Source organism: Anastrepha obliqua, chromosome 1 (assembly GCF_027943255.1).
Source record: "Anastrepha obliqua isolate idAnaObli1 chromosome 1, idAnaObli1_1.0, whole genome shotgun sequence".
In the NCBI taxonomy this organism is placed as follows: Eukaryota; Metazoa; Arthropoda; class Insecta; order Diptera; family Tephritidae; genus Anastrepha; species Anastrepha obliqua.
Window position 1 is genome coordinate 58,461,893 of NC_072892.1, and position 24,167 is coordinate 58,486,059.

General features: G+C 36.0%; 1 protein-coding gene across 7 annotated transcripts in view; it reads right to left on the reverse strand.

Moving 5' to 3' along the window:
* LOC129244385 (synapse-associated protein of 47 kDa) overlaps positions 1–24,167 on the reverse strand; it is a 149,399-nt gene that overhangs the window by 66,484 nt on the left and 58,748 nt on the right. For all 7 annotated transcript variants that reach the window (XR_008582367.1, XM_054882016.1, XM_054882025.1 and 4 more), the window contains exon 3: positions 20,145–20,183. Coding sequence is in view for 6 of the 7 variants with exons in the window: in XM_054882016.1 (XP_054737991.1) it covers positions 20,145–20,183 (39 nt within the window). In the remaining variant the exon portion in view is untranslated. The remainder of the gene's footprint in view (positions 1–20,144; positions 20,184–24,167) is intronic.

Sequence of the window (24,167 nt, forward strand, 5' to 3'; positions counted from 1 at the left end):
AAACAAAGTATTCAAAACCGAAATTGGATGATTAATTTTGCGCTACTTTGCATTAGACACGTAAATAGGAGATGTTAGCTATTTCTAAAAATTCAAAGCACATATTTTAAAAATTAATTATCATATTTCGCATTAATAAAGCTTTGAAAGCTGTTTACACCACAGTTTTATGCTTTGGATACACAGTGGACTATTTTTCAGAAGAAACTTTGCCCTGTCATAAATATATTCCAAGGTTTGCCATCGTTCGCCAAGGGGAGGCTGTTGTTGAAAAGAAAAGTTTTTTGATATTTCATATCCCCGGTGAGAATCGCACTAATCCACTCGCCTATGTGGGCTGCCAATCGCATTAAGATCGTAAAATAAAACTGTTCGAATGTATGTGGGCGAAACCTAAGTATTAAATTTTCAATTTGCGTTAAATGACCACGAAATGGCTGAACGCTCATAGATGCCGCAGTAAAAATGTTCACCGCTAAAAGTTAATAAAATTTGTAGTCAACAAGAGACCAAGCAAAAAAATAAGAAAGATATGTGCATACAATGCAAATGAGGAAAGGGAAACAAGAACAACACTGCAAGAAACAAAGAAAACTGCGCATAGCAGCAGCATCCGCGAAATGCGCAGGGAAAGGATACGTTTCTAGCTTAATAAATTAAATTTTCAGTTGCTGACAGCGTCAGCGACCTACGCCGCACAGCCTTCCACGAGCAAGGTCCCGCATGGCAAACAGGAAGTGCGAACAGCATGAAGCTAAAAACACATACATACATACATATACACGTACATGAACGCAGTCATTTGTGGTTGCCACTTTCGACTTACTGACGGCTCACTGGTCGCTGTGCTTGGTTGGACACTTTAGTGAGACGAAAGTCAAGTAGTTGGAGCCAAGGAAGTAAATGTGATTAAGTGCGGTTGTACATAAGTGTCCTAAAAATGTGTGAAACCTTTAAAACAAAAGAACGTGGCACTCATACCAAAGTGACATCGGTAATAATAATGAGCAGTAGCAACTACATAAATGGTGGGAGTTTATATGGAGAAAAGAAATTAAATTTCTCCAACAGTGAAACTCACTTTTTTCAAGTTGAATTTAAATTAAAATTGGCCATGTCTCGAGGATGAACGTAAGTGCTCCGGCACGGCTGTCTTTAGAGAGGGAAACTACTGGTGGGCGACGAGGAAGAGGAAGACCTAATCTCCGTTGGGTAGATCAAGTGAGGCATAACCGGGCAGCACATGGCGCCAGCAAGCAGCGAACCGAGCTAGATGGCGCAATGCTTTAGATTCGGCCAAAACCGACATACGGTTGTAGTGCCATCTAAGTAAGTAAGTAAGTTAAAGTAAACTTTATATATTATAAAGAAAGAAAACAAATAAAATTTCCATTCTTTACATGTACTTCCCCTTCTACTTTTTCTTGAATGGACCGATAACCGCTTACGCGATTTTGACCGAGTTTAACAAAGTCGTTTCTTTTTCGTGCTAATCGACGCTAGTTGGACACACTAAGTGAATCCAAGTCCTTGATCCACCGGATTTCTCCAATGCAGGGGACGCCTTCCTCTTCATCTGCTACCACTAGCTGGTACCACATCCATTCGGACGGGCATAATGAAAGCCTTGTAGAGTGTTAGTTTTGTTCGTCGAGAGCGGACTTTATTATTCAATTGCCTACTTAGTCTGGAGTACCACTTTTTGGCAAGAGAGATTGTACGTTGGATTTCAAGACTGACATTGTTATCGGTGTTAATGCTGGTTCCTAAATAAACGAAGTCTTTTACAACCTCGAAATTATAACTGTCAATACTGTCAAGACTCTAACCACTATTAATTCATTTGCAAAATTAAAATGACTGTTCATGGGTAGAAATTTGGTTTATTTGGTAAATGTTTCACTGTTAATTCATGTGGCAGCCATACATCAATGTTCTTATATCATGAACTTTTCGACATAGTTGAAATCTGTTTTTGTCATTAACCAATTTCATGCCACTGACTTTTTCGGCAATGCGTCGATCAGAGCGAGGCTCACCTTCAACACTCGGTTAAGAAGAGAACATATTGAATGGTTGTGTTTCAAGTTGCCGCATTAAGTTCATAAAAGTCACGCGCCGCATTATTATATTATAATTCTAATTTCCTCTTTAGAGTAAAAAGGTCAAAAGAGACTAAAATATTAAATTTTTACGTTCACATTCAAGTACAAGTAACTTTTCAACTTTGCTATTCGTGTTTAAAACCATTTCTGTTTGCACTTTGCTACCGAACTTTTTAGACAACTCAATATTTGTGCGACATCGTGTGGGTTGCTAGCAGGTGAAAAATATGTAGATACATTCTATACTATGTTGTTGGCACAGTTGAGTACACATAAACTGTGCTCGATTCCTTTGGCATACTCCTGCATAGGTTCAGCACAAGGCACAAGCATAAATGCATTGTTATGCAACCACGTTGAGAGTGACACCATTTAAACAATGAACTTATTAAGTATGTATGTGTGCGCACAATACCTATGTACGAGTATGGATGCATCTATGCTACTGTCTGGCCATCTGACTGGTTGACAAACAATTAACAATGTGGGCAACGAAGTATGCACTGACACTTACGTTGCTGTGTGCCACTTAGACGACACAACCACCACCAACACAACATCCACCTATTCTAATTTCTATCTGATGATTATCTGTCGATTGAAATGTGCGCAGTTTTTGCTTACTCAACTTAACTGTCATTTGATGGGTGCACTTCAGCACAGGAGGAAAAGTTTCAAGTGATAAATATATTGTCTATCATTGTTGTTGAAGGAAACGGCTAGGCAGGTGAAATGCTGCATGTATAATTTGTATATTGACTATGATCATTATGCAACAGCATATTTGAATGTAATGGATTTTTTAGGGTGCGTCACCCTATCGGAAGATCTATAATTTTTGCAAATGGTGTCAAATAATTTGAGACCTCGATCTTACTAATAGTTTCTTCGTATGAGCTCATATTAGATTACTATTAACTAGATATATGAGAGAAATTCGTTATAAATCGATCCATTTTGTTATGTAAAGGGTTTTTCACTAACAGGTGTTATTTTGAATACCCCGCTATTTCGGTAGATGTTACTTTTGAAGCCGTCATTTTTTGATATTTGACAAGCAGAAACTACGCCATTAATAAAAATGGAGCGATACGCGCTTAAACAACGCATTGAAATTATTAAAATTCACTATAAAAATGCTGAAAATTTGGCAGAGACGGTTCATAAAATTCGAACATTTTTGGGCCATCGTGAAGCACCGTGTCGGACCGCAATACAGAAATTGGTGAAAAAATTGGAGCTGTTGGGACAAGTTAGTGATGTGAAGAATAAAACCAGTGCACGTCGTTCAAGAACAGCTGAAAATATTGCTGTTGTAGCCGAAAGTGTTGAAGAAAACCCAGGCTTGTCCATTCCTCGTCGTTCTTTGGAATTAGGCATTCCACAAACGCCATCACACCGTATTTTGCATAAAGATTTGGGTCCTAAGGCTTATAAAGTCCAATTAACACAAGAACTCAAGCCGGTCGATCATCAACAACATCGTGTCTTTGCTGATTGGGTCGTTGAAATGCATGAAAATTATCCGGAATTCCATTGGAAAATCATCTTGAGTGATGAGGCCCATTTCCACCTCGGTGGCTTCGTCAACAAGCAAAATTGTTGGATCTGGGGCTCAGAAAATCCAAGAGTGATTGTTGAAAAGCCTCTCTATCCTCAATCTATCCGTTTGGTTCGGTTTATGGTCCGGCGCAGTCACTGGACCTTACTTTTTCGAAAATGAAGCTGGAGCAACTGTTACGGTGAATGGATTGCGCTATCGAGAGATGATTAACGATTGTTTATGGCCGGAATTGGATGGTATTGATCTGGACAACATTTATGTTCAACAAGACGGCGCTACGTGCCACACAAGCAACGAAAGCATTGATCTTTTACGGGAATAGCACCTCTTACATGAACTGCACCTGGAACAGTTATGGACCTCTTTTGGCACAAGTTGTTAGATTATAAGCATTTGCATGCAGTTAATTTAGTATGCAATTCTGAGAACATATGTTTACTTGATACTGGCTTTAGGTAAATCCATCGAAAGTTCTGTGCCTTAAAAAAGAAGCACCCGTTCAATGCACATTGTGAAGTGTACATGAATAAGCTCTGTACATATGTAGAACAACTGTATGTGGATATATAACCAGCCTTGTTGTTTTTTATTCTTATTTCCACATCCATGTGTGAGTAGCTATTTCACCGACTGGCATTTCCAACCAAGTGGGCATAGGAAAAATATTACAATTGCAATCAAACGCAGGTGGCCAGACGAATATGCTGGAGTTTGTCTTTGGACAGGTCTGAAACTTTTCTATGGCCTCTTTTTTAAACAATGACTGGCTGGGCTAACATTGCAAATATAGTACATGTAAAGGTATTATTATGTAACCGAGCGAACTGCGACTATATTTGCATACGCCATGTTGAACATACAGAAAGTCAGTAAAACTTTATTAAATAGGATTAAATCAAATACGCTCTGTTTTATTATCATTGAGTAAAGCAGACAACTGTTCGCAATTTAATTAGCAAAAAGTAGAATGAAACAAACAGACAACGTAGTTGACATGTGGATACTTTATTTCAGGGACCATTACATTTGGTCGTAATAAATTAAAAAAAAATGGTTCTAAATACTCACTCTACGATATTAATATGGATATAGAATGAAAGAGGATATATATTCAATTGCTACAAAAATAATTTTTTTATTTATTATTATTATTATTTATATTTATTATTTCTTCTTATCCTTTATTATTTTTCGCTGGGACAAATATAGCATTGACCTTTAAAATGCTTGAAATTTTCGAAAGAATTATTTTGAAAAAAAGAACATGTTGAAGGAATATGCTTTATATGTAATATGTAATAATACATACCTTAACTTCATGCTTCTTGCTGTAACACACTTATAAGTACAAAGAATAGCTGAGTTTTCCTTCTATGCCATAGAGCATATCAAAGGGATACTTCGTTTTTCGTTTCATTCATACAGTCATTTAAAAAATAAAATGATGAGAAAATGGAAAACTGAGTATGCAATTACTATATAAAGTCTTTAATTTCACGTGCATATGAAACTTTTACTGCCGCAAGGGGTTTTTGGAGTTGAATGGAGCAATGAAAGCCAGCATTTAACAATTCACTATTGAACTATAACCTTCTGCCATTTTATTAGAATAGTGAAAACAGGTTAAATCGATATCTGTACATACATATAGTAGGAGGATTCGCGACAGGGAAGACAGTCTCTTTTATACAGAAGGTCACAAAATTTTACTCTCTTTTAGCGTCCCTGTATTTTTTTCTTTCTTACTGTCTTTTTTATGTGTAACTGATTCTATTGTGCAAACAACGATTTGTACGCATATAGCCTAGAAAGCAGGCCTTGGGGAAGCATGTCTTAAGGGCCTGGGTAGCGTTTCCACAATAGTCGCTTGTATGTTATTGAAAGGACCCGGATTCGAAAACGGGTAAACATTTTTACTTCAGTGGCGTTCTAGAAAAATGTATGGGAAAAAATTAGAGATAATACAATTGGTTTTGGGAATTATTGTTTTTAATTATTTTTGAAAGGAAAGTCGAAAACAGCACTTGCCACAATTTCGGGGATGCAACAGCAAACTTGCCACGACATATTTTCTAACGAATAAAAGTCTATATTCCTTCATATACAAGTCCTAGGTGACTTTTTTAACGATAATTAAACTAAATTTTCGGTCATACATTTCTACAACAGTTGATTTTACGATATCTAAACGACTTGGACGGCCGCCGTAGCCGAATGGGTTGGTGCGTGATCACCATTCGGAATTCACTGAGAGGTCGTTGGTTCGAATCTCGGTGAAAGCAAAATTAATAAAAACATTTTTCTAATAGCGGTCGCCCCTCGGCAGGCAATGGCAAACCTCCGAGTGTATTTCTGCCATGAAAAAGCTCCTCATAAAAATATCTGCCGTTCGGAGTCGGCTTGAAACTGTAGGTCCCTCCATTTGTGGAACAACACCAAGACGCACACCACAAATAGGAGGAGGAGCTCGGCCAAACACCTAACAGAAGTGTATGCGCCAATTATTTTTTTTTTTTTTTTAACGACTTGGATCTATGTATATCCGGATAAGCATTTTGACTTCAGTGGCATTCTAGAAAAATTTATGGGGAAAAATTAAACACATGTTTTTTTTTTTGTTTTATTTTCGAATGGAAAATAGAAAATCGCACTTGTCCCACTTTGGGGCACGCAACAGTGAACTTGCCACAAAATGTTTCACTACTTTTATAGCACTTTACTACATAAAAAAGTCTTAAAGCACAATTTTTAACGATTTTTAAATTTTCTGTCATACGTCGACTTTCGTTTTAGAGCGGAAAAATACGAGTTCTAATATCAGTCATAAGGAGACTTACATTTCTCGTTTAAAATATATGAAAGTCATAAAATAATACATTGGGATGAATTTAATTTTACGAGTTAAAAATAACAGATTCTCTTTCCTGTTTTTGCAATCTTTAAAATCAAATCGGGTATGAAAAAAAGCTAAGCAAATTTAAACTTTTTGTATTTAGAAATTCCTCTACTCGTATGACTACGATATACTTCTCAAGCTGATTTTTTCATTCTTCGGTCCTTTTCTCCTCTATCAGCATTCTCATTAATTGCTGACGCAGGAGTAATTCATAAAATAGAATTAAAATATCAAATAAAACAATACAATTTAAGTGCTGATTACACTTGCGATGAAGCGCAACTTCAAGTAAATCGAAAGTTAAAAATACACGCACTTGCAAAAAATCATGTTAACCTACTACTTTTCAAGAGGGTCTTCTCGCTTGTCAACTTAGTTGACTGATATAGAGCAAATGTATATATGCGTCTACTTGTGCATATGTTTTGATGATGATGCTTTTTAGGTTCTCGTGGAGAAAATAATAGATGTGCCCTCCTTTTCTACGCTTCGTTGATAGCTTGACTCTGTAAGAAAACGCATTGCCAGCTACTTGCACGGATATTACACTCCAGAACGACTGTATGTGTAAGTGTACTCGTCTTCCATGCGAGCAGTCAAGGGGCTAACGACACATTTGTGTTTTGCGATATTTCTTCAGCAATGTAGAGGGGGAAATGCTTAAACTGCTGACAGCTGCAATTTGATGTTTTTATTAAAAAAGAGGTGAAGATATAGAAAAGTAATAGAAAGTAAAAAAAGAAAATTGGCTCACAGCGATGGTTAGACGTACAAGGAAAACTGTGTACTTGCCAAAAAATATACGTACAAGCAAAATACATAAATTTTTATGATTATGTATATATACATACACGCATTCGTTGTATTCGTTGGAAATAAAGTTTGGTACATTGAAGTTGCTCGAAATGCACTGGCACTTGCAGCTGCTCTTGTCTCTGTGCTTTTTCTGCACTTAAAATGTATAAATTTTTTTTATTTTCCAACAAAAGCAAAATGGACTCTAGCATAACGAAGGCGATTGTTCCTTTATTTCCTAATTTCCTATGAAGAAGTTACTGAACCACTAGGATTTCGGTTAATGTCATAAATTTCCTTGAAATGTTTCTTATTTTTACTTGAATAAAAATGTTTTACTCCCGCCTGCTTTGTTGCATTGAAGTTCAATGTAATGAGAATGAATATTGCTCATACGCCCGGGCTAACGAAGCCATAGAACGACAAGAGAAAACTTTGAACAATTTTATTTTAATTTTGCCATTTGTGGAATTTGGCGTATAAAATCACATTTGACAGTAATGGGAATGCTGTAAAACTTGCACATCGTTGAGCAACACAAAGAATATTACATCCATTTTCTCATAAGACAGATAAGCGTAAAGCCACAAAAAACGCATTTTACTTAAACTCGCTCGTTATCTTCGAAAGCATAAAACCATGAGTAGAGGTTACACACACATACACACAAGAGCATTACCACTGTGTTCATCATAAATTATAGAAAATTCCCAGGAAATGATATTATATTCTGAAAATAACATCAACGCATTGACAAGTAGCTGAAAAGCGAACGTACATTTCTTGGCGTGTCATTTCGAATTTTACGTGTCGTGAGCTGAAGGGGAGTGCGTCGCTGAAGAGATCATGGTGTTAACAAACCCTTACATGCGTTTTTGAATGTAGGCAAGTATGTAAGTATGTACGAATAGATGTATGAGTGTACAGCGTGTCATGACCCTTATGGGAAATGAAATATCGATATAAAGAGGCCGCCTTTTAGTCTAGTAATTTTGTCTGAAAAAAAATATATAAAACAATACATTGTAGGAATATTTACTTATGACTCAGAATAAGGATATATACAAATTGAACTCTGAGGGAGGCTTGCGAAATATAATAAATGCTCCAATATGCCTCTTTGGCATACTAAAAGAGGGGGAAATAAGTAAACGCATTCAGTAAAAATAGGAAAATAAAAAGGTGTTTGCAAAATTTAGTACCTACTGAGCTGATATTTCGATAGTATTGTAGTTCTTTTAGTTCTCAGATCAAATATTTTATAAATTACTCGAATGTAACGAAAGAAATCTATATATATAAAAAGAAGTAATCTTATAACTCAAGAACCGCCGAACCGATTTACACAAAAATTTCAGAGTTCTTTTCTATCTTTGAGGAGGTGGTTTGTGTGAAGTTTGATTGAAATCGGTGCAGCCGTTCCTGACATTTTATGTGAGTAATGGTTTCCTCTCATACGAAATGCCTGTAATATACTATTTCTTGAAATAATTTTCAATATTTCGCTATTATATTTAATCTATATATATAAAAAGAAGTTACATTTCGTTGGTAATCTTATAACTCAAGAACCGCCGAACCGATTGACACAAAAATTTTAGAGTTCTTTTCTACCTTTGAGGAGGTGGTTTGTGTGAAGTTTGATTGAAATCGGTGCAGTGTTCCTGAGTTATGACATTTTATGTGAGTAATGGTTTCCTCTCATACGAAATGCCTGTATGGGAAAAACAACAACAAATACACAGCCGCTTATGAGCGTTTCTGTTGTACTGTTGTGGTTGTAAGTGTATTATGTTAATATTAATTTTGGACGAAAATATAATAAAAACTGGAGCATTCAAGGAACTGGAAAAACATTTTTAACTTTATTTATTTTAGCATAATTTATTTAGCGTAAAAAATTGAAATGGAAATTAAAGAATAAAAGTTTAATTACAAGTTTTTATCGGCTCTTTCACCTTACCTGTATATAGGTGACCACCACAATAAAATTTTAAAAAAGTACAGAAAAGGCTATTGTGACATCTTTAGAAAGTATGTTGAATGAAAAAAATCAACTAATTCAACTGTTTAAACATTTTACGAGTTCTATAAAGAAAACTTAATATGAAAATTTTCTTGCGATATAAAAAAATCATTTTATGTATGGTGGAGCGAAGCCCACTGGGAAATGCTAGTATTTTATAAATTTTTCTAAAAATTTGTTTATTTTTAGGCTAGTTAAAGCTTGATTATTTCACTTCAAAACTGATGCAGATAATCAAGGTTGAAGTCAATTCAAATTTTTCAAGCTGAAATTTATCCGGAAAATATTTCACTAATATGAATATCTTTATTTGATATTATCATTAGAGTGCGCAATGCGACTTTAGAAAATATATAGAACCACGTAAAAAGTTCGAAGTATTATTTATTTCACTTTACTTCGACAATTTACATCAAATATTCACCGTAAACGGTGTACGCTTTAATTCGATCAGTTGTTGGCAGCAACAGATGTTTTGCTTTTAATCAAATCAAAAGCCAACGTGGACGTTAATTCGTGCTTTGGTAATATTTAGCTCGCTCGGAAACGTCGCGATTAACATTCCATTTTTTTGTTTTTTGTCAGTTACCAACCGCTTCAAAAATGGGTCGACTTTGTTACGTTTTAGCAAGGAATCATAGATGCTAGACCGGGTCGCGCACCATTACAAAAATTCAGCATCATAAAAGAGCCGACGAAATGTTTTTATTTTTTTTGAACAATCCACTCTAATAGGCGACAATTTGTCTCAAAAGTTTTTTTGTGTGTTGTTGTGTTGCCAGTGCGGTGTAGGTACCAATCGTCATCGTCTAGCTCATCTAACGGCAGGCCCGTGTTGGTTCGCCGGGTTGGGTCCAGATGGAGAGGTGAGGAGGTTTAAGAGGCCATCTGAATCGGTGGTTAGTGTCGTGCGGGAAGATAATATTGAGTATTTCGGGGTACAGGTACAAGTTTAACCTGCTGTAATTGAGTCGCGCGAATTCTATCCGAGCAACATCATACAACGAGCTTCTTTTTGAGGTCAGCGTTAAGGAAATGGTTTTCTGGCAAATTTTGCGCTCCTGAGCGATAGAATAAGTGTTGACAAACGATCTGACCCTCCGATTTCCATGATTTATTTTCATAAGAACTGAAGTACTGAAGAACACATCGAAATTTCTCTTTTCTCACTTTATTTTGAAGCGCTGTAATGCAATATCATCTTTATCTGCAATATCACCTTTAACGCTCTGTTCTTCTACTTTGGATGTGAATTTAACGTATTTCCATTATATCAAAAGACTTGAGCTTCCAGGTTGCTTCCTAAAATTAAATTTTCTATTTATGGATATAACCTTTTGAAAAGAATCCTCGAACAGGACGAAAATAGGTCAGACTCGGGTGCCCAACCGAAGGTTTTAAAAAAGGCGTCCAACGGAGGGTTAAATCGTCTTATAATCTGATGCAAGGTATACAACCATAAGGTACATCGTCAGATACATCGTCGGAAAATGAGAAACACTTTTTACTTCGTTGAGTTCAATTGAGTTTGAACGCTTAAATCCATGTTTTCTTCTGTATTTTAAGTAAAAATTTAAAAAAGTAGTTGTAGGACACCTTAAAATTGGATCACTTGCCATACCCTCAATGCTGGCTTTTCTGGCAGATGCCACGAGGATCAACAAGGCGTATTAATGCACTGTAAGAGATTAATGCACACACCGCGCCTGACCACACCAATATACTTACATTTGTATATGTAGTTCAGCTTGCCCCACATATTATTCATAACCTTGCATTTACATAACCACACAGACACATATACATATACACATATATATGTATACATGCATATCCTCCGCTTTCATAATTATTTGCCACTGCCGCCTTCATCCCCATTGCAAAGGCCTTTCATGTAATCAAATCGCTTGAACTGTCTTAATTAAAAGCGAACACGATATCATTGCCATCTGTTAAACCGATGGCGTTGCATGTCGCATGCCGTTTTGTTGCTGTTGTTGCTGCTGTTGGTGTTATTGCAGTAAAGCCTTTTACATGTAACCTGCAGACGATTGCCTTGGCTTCTCAAGAAGGCAGAAAAATAGTAAAAAGGAGTAGAAGGTCATTTGTGTGTTGCATTTTTAATTTGCCCTACAAATTTTTTTGCCGCTGTCGCTTTTGATCCTGCCGCTACTAGCCGCTCATTCATAGCTATAGCGTTTGGCCGCATAACTTAACAACACCGCTTGATGTTCTGTTTCTGAATATACCTTCATATGCAAATGTATAATGTATAAATATGTGGTCAAAACAACGTTTTTCTTGATATTCAAAAAAAAAAAAAAAACAAGAAATAAATAAATAAATAAATAAATAAAGCATAAAAAACGAAAAATAAATTGGTGTATTATATATAGCCAAAAAAAATGAAACGCCCATTGTTTTATTTATATTTTTTTAATGTTTGCCTTGGCCTAACACTCCACCATTACCATTGAATTCGAACGGGCAGGCAATACGCACATTTTCGTAAATTTGGTATAAAATGTTTCCCAGTTTTTTTCTTGGGACTATTCATATAAAATGAAAATCACGTAGGTTTTTGTTAATTTTCATAAATATAAACTTCACAAAAACAGCATTAATTAAAGATTCTGAATTATATAAATTTTATAAGAAAAAAGCTGTACTATTTTCAGTGAAAGTCACTGAATTTTTGTCGAGAAAGTTCCGGTTTTTGGTAATTTAAAAAGCTGTAGCTTGCCAAAAATCCTGTTAGTTGCGGTGTTGCACTTTTTCATAAAATAACAAACGCATGAATATTTTTATATGAAAAAAAATATGCGATTTTTTAGCCATTTAAAACTTGAACTTTATTATACTAAAATTGAATAACCAATAAACTGCATACAAAAAATGATGCTATTAATTCAATAAAAAACGTGGAATTGTGATCCCAAATTTGTGGCATTGTTTCAATTTTTTGTGTAAAATTAATTTTTTTCCAAATAAATTTTAAATTTTACATAGTTTCAGTAAGGGGACGCTTTCACAAAAAAAATAATGCATGCTCGGCAAGCAAAGAAAAGAGTTCAAACGGGTCAAAATATTGTGGTGGAATCTATCATTTCAAAGACGCGCGTAATAAATATCACCCCAGAGTTTTATTTCAAAATTTGCTAGGACTATACCGAGTTACCATACTTAATTTGGCCGCGATCTATAACTGAGTGTGTTGACAACAGCTGCGATCTGCTTTTTTACAATGGAAAAATGTGTAGAACAAAGAGTTATGTTAAATTTTGTGTTTTCAGCAAATTTCGTGTTAAATAACTGGTAAATCGTGCACGTGATAAACATAGGCATATGAATGGTATACAGCTTTCAAAGAGTGCCGAAAACCGGTAGTTGATTTGGTCGGTCTGGTTTGCTCTGGTTTGGTCCTGTCAGTCTTTTGGTCTTCCACTAACGAAGAAAAATCGAAGAAACCAAAAAAACTAATTCTCGACAATCAAACTGCCTCAAGAAATGTTAAGCTCTGTTAAATCCATGCATTACATTATGACTAATATTTTGGGCATGAAACGCGTCACTGCACGACTGGCTCCAAAAGGGCGCAAAGCTATCATTGTGGCAGAGTTTTTGGCCAAAATCTCAACGAACCGTACTCTTCTGGCATGTCTAACTTTTGTTTGTTCCCGAAGCTAAATTACCATGGAGGCGTTTTGAATTAATTTCAATTGAGGCCATAAGAGATTCGTAGAAGAAACTGAAGCCCATACCTCAGTTAGCCTACCAGCAATAGATGTACGATTGGGTCACTGCGGCATAGTTGTATTGCACTAGATGGACCCTACTTTGACGGCGACAAAATAAGTTTTGATGAATATATTAGTATACTGCGTTACTTTTACTATTTCCGGGTACTTTTTACTCAGAATGTATAATCAATATTAGTCAAGGCATATCGCAAAAATTCCCACACTGTTGCAATATTTAGAAAATTAAAAGAAAAAAAATAGCAAAGTTGATTTATTTTATACAAAATAATTCGTTCTGACTTTATACACGGTTCTTTGCAAGGCCGAGAAGCATATGGAACGACTTTTTTAACCCGTATTTGGAAATCTTGTTCAGGATGGCGGTCGCTGAATGTCTTTAATATCTGCAACACAATTTGAATTATTGATCCAATGCAGGTTTTCAAACAGAAAGAAGTCACACGTAGCTGAATCAGGCGCATACAAAAAGTGGTTGATAGAGAGAATGCCATTTTTGGTCAAAACGTCGCGCCGGGGCAATCCATTTTCACGGTATTCTAATCGAGCACGACGAATTCGCGACAAGAAAATTTTTTTAACACCGAAAGAGAATAATAAAGTATTAACATTTTGACTCACTTCCATGTAACACAGTGAAGATTTTTTTATGAATTCAGCTTTATTTTCGTCCATAACAGATCTTGGACGATTTTTTTTAAATCGTATATACAAGTAAATGGCAATTACAACCTCTTTTTGTTGGATGTTCGGCCGAGCTCCTTCTCTAATTTGTGATGTGCGTCTTAATTTTTGTTACACAAAATGGAAGAATGTACAGTTTTAGGCCATCTCCGAATGGCAGATGGCTTTTTATTAGTAGCTTTTTTACGACAGAAATACACACGAAGCTTTGACATTGCTTACCGAACAGTGACCGCTATTAGAAATAACGTTTTCTATCGTTTGGTGCTTCCGGCCTTTGGTTTCGAACCTGCCGATAGTGACGCACCAATCTATTGTAATACAGCAGCAGCCATAATTAATTTTTCGACCAATGGTTCCAAAGTACTGTCACATCAAATGCAATAACTCAGCTTCCATTCAACCAAATGTGATGCAGCAAATACACCCAGGAAGTGTTAATGAGTAGTGAAGATTGACCAGAAACTTTTGCGACAGACCTAGTATCTCTGTTACTTCATAGTTCGCCTTCATCATTTTTCAAGTTAGCTCCTGACATGAAAGAATTGCGTATGCAAACGGCGTATGAGCAGGTAAATAGTTATGCAGTGCATGCATATTTGTCAGAGGATGTGTAATTGAAAGAGATTTTATCATTTTGGCATATTTTTATTTCATTTTATTTTATTTATGCTTATCGTTCTTTCTTCACTTTTCTTTTCTTTTTCTTAACTCCGAGTCAGCATATTTCTACCCTTTTTCGTATAAAACTAATAATTCAGCGCTTAATCTAAATCTCAGCAAAATGAAATTGTCGTTTCACATTACCGCTTTGCCATTATACGAAGGAATCCATTAGTAGACTAACTGGAGGTGGGAAAGCAGCAGATGCCAACGACACAGATATTCTTGAATCCGATTAGGTAAGACACGAATAGCTTCGCGTTGATTTATATGCTTTTTGAAGAGAATTTTTTAGTTGCTTATGCTGAGTATGTTTAGGCATAATATGCTTTTCTCTGCTGTCCCCTCCTTTCCATTTACATGCACGTATGTTATCCACCTTGACAGATGCCAGAGATTATGTGCGCTTCGCGTGTTGTTGAATTGAATTGTGTTGAGATTTGTAAAATGCTGCGAAATACGTGCTTTACTTGAGCAAATGTACACAATATTCTAAAAAAAACCTACGAACTACATATATCTTCTATACTATAAAGGTGAATGTCTGTACGTTGTCCGCGTATCACTACGAAACGACAACACCAAATGACGTAAAAATTTTTATACATTCATATTTTCACCCAATGATTATAGGCATGTTTTTATAATGGAACTCTCTTCCCACAGCCCTCAGGCCGCGCCACCACCCCCATTCGTCCCTAATAATCGAATATTTGCCTAAATTTAATCTAAAAAATCTTAGTTTTTTCTATTTCCCACTATTTATAGCACACTCTAGACTTCATAATCCGCATAAGCTGTTCAACTATGACCCAAATGCAAAGTTCAAAAACGGTTTGAGATAGAAAATTAATAAAATTAATTTTGCTTGATATTTTTCTGATTGGTTGTTTGGATTTTATTCAACGAGGCATAGCAACGGATGCCGGGTATTGTATTATTATGGTTATTAATAAAAAATTATTTTCTATGAAATTATTGTTTGTAATTCTTTTATATACATATCCTAAATCCCTCAAAACTACTTCTACGCGAGCGGGGCCGCGGGTGAAAGCTAGTTATAAATAAAAGAAACTTGTGGCACTATCTTTTGGATGATTTTTGCATTCGATTCATACTGGGGCATACCGGGTTTATTGTAACTAAAATCAATGATAGGCAGGTTTGACCTGAACCGAAGATTGTATGTAATCATTACAGGGACTCTTATAGAGCATTCTAGATTGAACCATCATTTTACCACCAACCTGGGAATATACTGCAAAGGAATTTGTAAGTTATATAGGGAGGAAGATGAAAATGCCAAATATGTACTGGCGAATGTACGCGATGTCCAGCACATGCATCAGTGAAATGCATAGGTAGGTGAAATGGTTGAAGTACCAATCTGGCACTCCCCAAGTAGTACTAAAGCGCCGTTTTGGGACCACTATGAGCTGTTGATATAATGGAGAAGATTGATGGGATTTAGGTAGGCGCACTGGCTTTAGGCTGGCGAAGAAAAGAGCACCCATTGACCTCTATCGTCTGGCTGCCAGGCCCAGACATTTACAGAGAAAGTGCTTAACAGTATTTTTTTTCTGAAAGGTCCCCTCAGTTTCTGCAATGGGCGTTAAATGGTAAACCTAGCTTTTCTGCGTGTGTGCCGATCGTCCAATGGCTCGTAAAGACAGCTACGAGTTTGGAAATTGAATGGCGAAGAGTCCCAAGGATTTTCTGAGCACTCCGTATATTGTACTGGGGCCAAAGGGTTTTCGAAATTGTACAATTCCCCGTTAACAGCAGCCAGAGGAATGCGGATGACGGGGTAGGAGGTCTCTGAGACCAATTCAGTCCCCTCGTCGCTAGCTCATCCGCAACTTCATTTCCCTCTAAGCTCCTATGTCCTGTAACCCAGATTAGAGAAATTTTACCTACACACCCAAGAGATTTGATCGTTCCACGAAATTACTAGTTTGGTTCGGCAACATGGCGCCGTCATAGCGCGGCTTAAATATAGGAAAACATGTTGATATCTCCCTTTCTCCCACGTTTCCTAAGTATTTTGCATGCCTGCAGGATCACAAAGACTTCTGAAAAGACCTAAAAAACACTAGCAGTATTCGGTAGTTTTACGGAAATAGATGGATCGGCTGATTTAGAGAAAACCCCTGTTCTGACTCCCGATTCCATCTTGGAGGCGTCTGTTAAGACAGAGGTACCAGCTCCGGTGCAGATTTTCCCCTTGTTCCAATCCTGCCTACTTGGAAAATTTGCCCTGGCACGACCCTCAAACTAAAGTTTACGGATAGAGATATCTATCCGAGGATCAGAGAAATACGGTGTTAACTGTGTCTCGGAACTATATAAAAACATAAAAAAACCATTTTTTTGTTTTTAAGTAGTTTCAATGATGTACCCTAGAAAACATTAAATCACTAAACTCGTTAACTGCTCCCACTTATTATTTGGTACGTGGTATGAAACGAAAAAAGCCATAGGCAAGGATTCATGTGATTCATGAATAAGTAAATACAAAAAATTTAGTTATTTGCATTTAATTAGAGATGGGGTTTCACTATCCATATGGAAGCTCCAAATTTCGTACCAAATGACAACCACTAAGAAAAATGTGATTAGAGGCAAATAGCTGTTGTGAAGGTGAGTCGGTTGGGTCACGCTCGACCGATTAAAGCAACGAAAAGGCGTAGAAAATGTTGAAATATTCAGAGGCGAAAATATAAAAAACGCAAAGCAACGGAAGGAGGGGCTTTTGCGGTCGAAATTTAAGGACAGTTCAAAAGGTAAAAGACTGCAAACGTTTGCGCTTTCATGTTGCGGTTGCAAAAAGACATTATGGCCTACAAGGTAGGCAAGTTCATGGGAACATCAGAGTGAGAGAGAGAGCCAACATTCGACCACAGATTAAAGCCTACAGCCTTGACTGCTTGGCAACTTTTGTTTGGCGTAAAAAGGCAACTGTTGAAGACAAATGATAAATATGTAAAATTTTCACTACTCCGTTTGCAAACATGTGTTGCCAAGATAGAATTCCAGTGTTATTGTAGGAAATTAACAGCAGTGAAAGTGAAATGCTCATATCACAGCCAAAGCAACAACAGAAAAACAAAGTTTTCGCGCTGCCTACTTAATTACGTACTATACAGTTGGGCGCCAAATGAAAAACGATGACAAGACATTAATCTTATTTCCACCGCAAGCTCTTTTGCAATGAAGCGGGAATGTATGCCTTGGAGCTAAGCGCAAATGTTGCTATGCCGCTGTCGACAAGTTTTCACATTATTTGGTTACGCTTTGCCGATGATATTCTGTTTGAACGACTAAGTTACGACATGAAGTTACTAAGAATGTTTGCAAGAAACATAAATTAAAGATGTCAGCTAATTAACTTTTAACTAAGAAATTCATATGCCTGTGATGTTTTTAGTCACTATTTGAGTAAAAAAGCGAGCAATATGGAGGAGGCTGGATCGTTTCTGGATCGATCTCTCATGGACCCCCACAAAATAGGGCGAGCATACTTCTATGGTATATACAATTCGGTACAAAATCCAACGCGACATCTTTCATCATTGCAGTACTAATCTCGGTAGGCATTTTGACAAAATAAATGCAGGGATTTTATATATGGATATCCGAACATGACGGTAGTGCAAGGCGCGAAAATATTGTAGCAGAAGAAAGGTGTCATTCGATTGCCCACAGGAAATATCGGTGGAGCAAATCAGCTATGGGTAGATAAACGCATCCATAACATCCATCGTTACGACTTAGTTGGGAAGTAACCATGGGGGAACGAACTAAACAAAAACCTAACTCAGTTCCATTTTAGGTACCCTGTATTTTGAGCACACCTCTTTAGATTTGGCCATAATAGTTCTCCAAACTGTCCAATCTGCACGGAGAGTGAAGATGTTGATCAGGCGGGGAGAGTGGTAGATAGTGGAGAGGTGTTTAGCACGTAGATGTAGCTTCGGCCGGTTTAGCAATACTCAGTACTTTAGTCCGCACGGGCGTCATTCAAAATTAATATTTTTGCAATAAAAAACACCGCTAGGTGGCACGGGAGTTGAGATGTTAATAAAAATTGTGTTCACCTACTTCGTATTCTCCTTTATAGACCCAGTTACCTTCGTATTGAGTACTTTCGGAGCCAGTAAGTTTGTAACCATTCGGACCCCGCGGAGCCACTAAATCTCAATTCACTGGACAATGTTTATGTCAGCTTGTGCAACTCATCGTTCCATCTCTTTAGATATTCGCCGTCGCTAATGCGCAAAGTTTCTTAAATCCTCTTCTTGAGCATTGCAAGGGCCACCGCATTGCATTACTTAGTTCAAAGTAGCAGTTATTGGCAAGAGAGATTTTCCGTTATATTTCAAAGCGGACACCATTATCGTCGATCATGCTGGTGCCAAAATGGATGAAGTCTTTTCTATTTTCAAATTTATAACTGCGAACAGTGACTGGGTTGCTAAGAAGCGAATGCGCTGACTTTTTGTTTGACGACTGGAGATATTTCGGTTTGCACTCGTTCAGCTCTAGACCCTCAGCGTCGTTGTTAAGACGAATGTAAGAGTAAATAACTGCACGCACTTTTAAAATATTGTGCCAGCTCCGATCAGTTCAGCAGCTAGTACTATTATCTCCAGCATCTGGTCAAAAAAATCGTACAGTAGAGAGTCATCTTGCCTGACACTTCGTTTGGTATCAAACGACTCGGAAAGTCCTTTCAAATTATGTCTGAGCTTTGTGGTACTGCTCAACCTCATTTCGAACAGCTAAATTAGTCTTGTAGGGACCTTCGTGCTACCGAAGGCGGCTTTGAAATCGACAAAGAACTGCTGTGTGATGAGTCTCATTTCGTGAATCTTTTAAAAAATGTAGCTTATTGTGAATATTTGGTCGATAGTTGATTTACCAGAATAAAAAACACACTGATAAGGTCCAGAATGTTTATTGGTGGTGGGCGTTAGCCTTTCACGCAGTACGTTTTATGCGATATTACGAAGACTGGCTTCTTCTGTGTTCCTAGTCTAATAAATAGAATTTTTGCCGAAATATAACCCAATAAATGGCATTCGAGTCTAGATATTAAAACAAATATTTACAATATGTTCCTAAATTCAGCCACTACCGCTGCGATCGAGATTTAGTTTATATGGAAATTTCACGGAGAACATTTATTTTATGAATTTCTTTCTTTTAGTAAAATTCGGTATTATAACAAACTTTACTTGCATCATGAAAGAACATTCTTATATACATTTATTTCTTATAGATAATGGCTGAAACGATTTCTCAGTATTCGACTTCGTTAGAAAGTAATAGCAGTGAAAAGAGAGGGTTTCCCAACGCCTTTTAACGTACTTGAAATTTCAAGCACGTCTTTTTATGCTTAACTTTTAGGGCAAGTTTTTTTGGAAACGACAAAATATATACACAAAATCACTCATGGGTTCGCAAACTAAGGGTTTTGGAGATATGGGAAGTTAAGAGCATAAATCGTGCATGCAACAAATAAATAATAAAAAATTGGGAACATTTATATTACTAGTATAAAAAATTACAACAAAACAAATCTTAATGTAAGCACTGAAGATGGCAGTCAAAATAAGATAAACAAATCAAACAAAACATATGAAAAACTTACGTTGCTTCTGTGAACAATTGATCGACGATGGATGAGCCGCTAAAGAAAAATAAAAAAATTAAAATGATGAAAAATAAAAAATAAACTTTTACAAATAAAATTAATTCAGGTAAAAATATAATTATGTAGCTTACAACTTAAAGAAAATAAATATTTAAATAGAGGTATTTATGAGATTATTTAACCCTTTGCACTCGAGGGCTCCGGAGCGGAGCCATTTAAAATTTGTCTTCAAAGTCGAGGGCTCCGCCACGGAGACAATGGAAATAATTTTCAGTTTTTAACATGAGAACAAAAACAAATCGTAAAAATTAGTTATAGGATATTTCGCTTTTTTGGGGGATGGAAATGTGTTCAGTAAATGCATATATATTGTACACTTCTGTTAAAAAAATAAATAATGAAAAACCAATGACACACTTGAAGTTTGTAAAATTGTTGGTGGACCAATTGATTGGGAATTTCCGACAAAACAGCACATCTCGAGAATACAGTTACACACCAAATACGGAGGCCAGACTCAACAACCACCTACATATTATACGTTCTGGAACCAAGAAAGATTATTTTTGTGATACCTGTCTATAGAAGTCAAGATTACATATTGGCAATTGCTTCGAGAGGTATCACACTTTGGAAGATTACAAAATGTAATAATTTTATAATTTTTTTTATATATCCTAACATTTGTATGCATAAACAATTAAAAAAATAATAACATACAACGATGACTTTTCTTTCAATGCGTATATCATGAACTTACATGTGAATATGATCTTTTCACTCAAATGGCTTCGAGTTGCTGGTAATATGACTCAAAAAAAAACTTCGAGTGCAAAGGGTTAAATACTTAAAATCAAATGAAAAATGCTTAGTTGATTAAAAACTGGATACACTCGGTGCAAGTAACTTGCCATTGAGGTAAACCCGGAAAATATTTAAAGATGCCCGAAGCGGTGGCTGATACAGTTACATATTTTTTTGTGTACAGTCAAACCTGTTTGGATGTATGTGGTAGATAGAACCGGTGGTTTGAGGAGTATGAACATCGCCACTTTCCGGCCAGTTATACAAGGTGGCACAAAATTAATCATCCAAATTGTGTGATGAAAACCTTTATTTTGATCCTTACGCGCTTGCTTGTCTGTTTTTATACTGCAGCTGTCTGGGAGCAGTACTGACCCCTAAAATGAGCTTTCGAAGCATAACACTTCAGCAAAAATTAGTATACATTCAACAGAAGACTACCACATAATCTGACAATAAAAATATTGCGAAAAAACCTATTCTGGGCTGAATCACTTAAGCTGGGATGATAGAGATCTAAACCCAAATATTTGGAAAGGAAGAAAAAGACGCTTATATATATATACATGGAATCATATATAGACATGGAATCAGGGAACGGTCTCAAAAAAGTGCAGAGAGAATATATAAACATTTGGACTACAACACAGAAAAAACTTGCAATCTTTTGGAATTCATTGATATATACTTATATAATAATAGATGCACAACTAAATGAAAAAGAACACGTTAAACATTTTATTGGAAGGTGCCCAATATTATCACAATTCCGTGTTACAAGTGAATGAGTTGAATGGAAAGAATTATGAGGCTTGGAAAAAGCAAGTTTCTAACATATCTGGTGCTTTTAAGTACAAAGAATTAATTGTAAATGAATTTAGTTGATGCGCTAAAAATATATTACATAATCCGGCAGACGACCTTTAAGGTCATTAGCGTATATTCTTCACTTATTTCTTTCAAAATTCAAGAACCCTTCCATTCTTCTACATCAAGAACTCTTCTATTCTATTCTACTGCAGCTATCTAGTTCACTGGTGCCATATATAATTCACGTAAACTAAGCACCATTGGCAAAAATTACACATCTTCCGATAGGGTGATTAAATTTGCGCCACCTTGTAATTGCAGACTGAACCAACAGCACTCTTTGGGCAAGCACAGTCTTTGTAAGTTCATTAACTCACTGTTCTTTCGCGCCTTAAGATATTAAGCGTCCCACCTTCATATATTTCACATCTCATAAGAATTCAATTTCAGTCTCTCGCAATATGGATTTAGTCAAATGGACTTCCGCTCTGCTGGTGAAAAAGACCATAGTGGACTTAAAAACCTATATCTCTTCAGTATAATGCGCAGTGTGCAGCAGCTAGATTTGGTGTATGAAGTGCTATAATATAAAGGGTCTTCCAAAAGAGACGCCTAGATGTCAGTAAGGAATAATTTCTAGAAGGTATCGTTTTTTATTTCATCTTGACAAGAAGATAGATGTACAATTTTAGACGATAGAACAGTGCATTAAAATTATTGAAACCTCTTATGAAAATGGGCGACCTTAGAGAACAACAGATCTCAAAATTCGTGGTTATTGTGGTGGAAACAATCATATGCAAACATATATCTAATATATGTATGTATGCAAAAATCTCATCTAAACCTTATGCGTTTACATATGCATATGTATGTATGCATATATGAATACATATGTTGAGACAATGTATGTACGTAGATGTTTCTATTCTAAGCAAAACAATGCATATTCGTATATACATATACATGTACATATTACCGCACACACTCACTTTATGCCTCTACATGCGTATGTTTCGAAAACTAAAATTCTCAGCCTAGACTACAAGAACAAAATGCATTAATAGGCGCAGCCGTAGCGGCCATCATTCTAGGTGCCATAGTGCTGAACAGTCTGAATCAGTCGCGGCGGTGCCGAACAGTTCCAATTATTGTACTGTACAGCAAAAACTCATCATCAAACACATATAAGGTATAGCTTCTCTCTCTCCTTTTTCTCTACGTTATATCTGTTTTCTCTCTCGCGGAAGAAAAATGCCCAAATCGTTGCATGGCCTTGAAATTTTACTTTAGATTCTCCCTCGTCCATCGACGCCTAAGAAGTTTCACTTCAAAAATGTTTAGGGAATTCGGTAATTAGGGTTTATACAACTAGTATTAATCAGTTTATAAACTAAACACTGTTTGCTATGAGATTTCAGATAAATTTTTTATATGCACAGCTATTATCTTTATACACATTTCTTATAACTGATACTCACGATAATTGTGTAAATTACCTACAAATTAAGTAAATTAGGTAAAGTCAATGCCTCGCACGCAATTACTCACCTGCAATTAGTAGAAAAGTAGAAAGTAATTAGTAAGAAAATACGAGTATATGAAACAACAATATGAATAATAAATTATATGAAAAAATGGCTTTCAAATGAATGACAAATAGGAGGTCTTAAACTATAGATGTACGTAAGTATGTATATTAGGGTGGTTCAGCAAAAAAAGTTGCTGTTTTTTTACCGCAATTTTTAAGTTTTTTATACGACAAATTTTCGAAAAAATATTACGAATTATATGAGCTGGATCAATTTAAGAATACCTCCGAACCTCGAATTTTTTTGTAGATAAAATTTGTTTTAAAATTTTTTTCCCCAAAAAGATAATCATTAAGTGAGTTAATTTTTGGAAAAAAATTTTTAATTTTGCGAAAATATATTATATTTTTAATTTTTTTTATAAAAAAACAGATATTTGGAGGTACTTTCAAATCAGTCTAGCGCACATAAATCCAAATATTTTGAGAGTAGTTTTTTCGATGCACCGTAATGTATATACCACTTTGATTAAAAAGTACCCGGAACTACCGCCAAGTGAGGCTCTAAGTTAACAAATTTGAGTTCTGTCTTAGGCAGCCACATCGGTGATTGACATTCCTACTAAAATTTTATCGGCATTGCTCGATAATTATAAAAGTTACACCGTCTTAAATAAATTAACCTTTGCACGTGCTTTCGATTTTTTTAGTAATTTACATTTGAAAAATGTATTTGAATTTGCAGAAACGAGTGATTTTGTATTAAATTTTGCGTTAAAAATGGACTCAATGATGGGAAAACTATTGAAAAGTTGCGAAACTGTTTCAGTACTGATATTCTAAAGAAAATAAGCGACAGTTGTTTACGAGTGGCA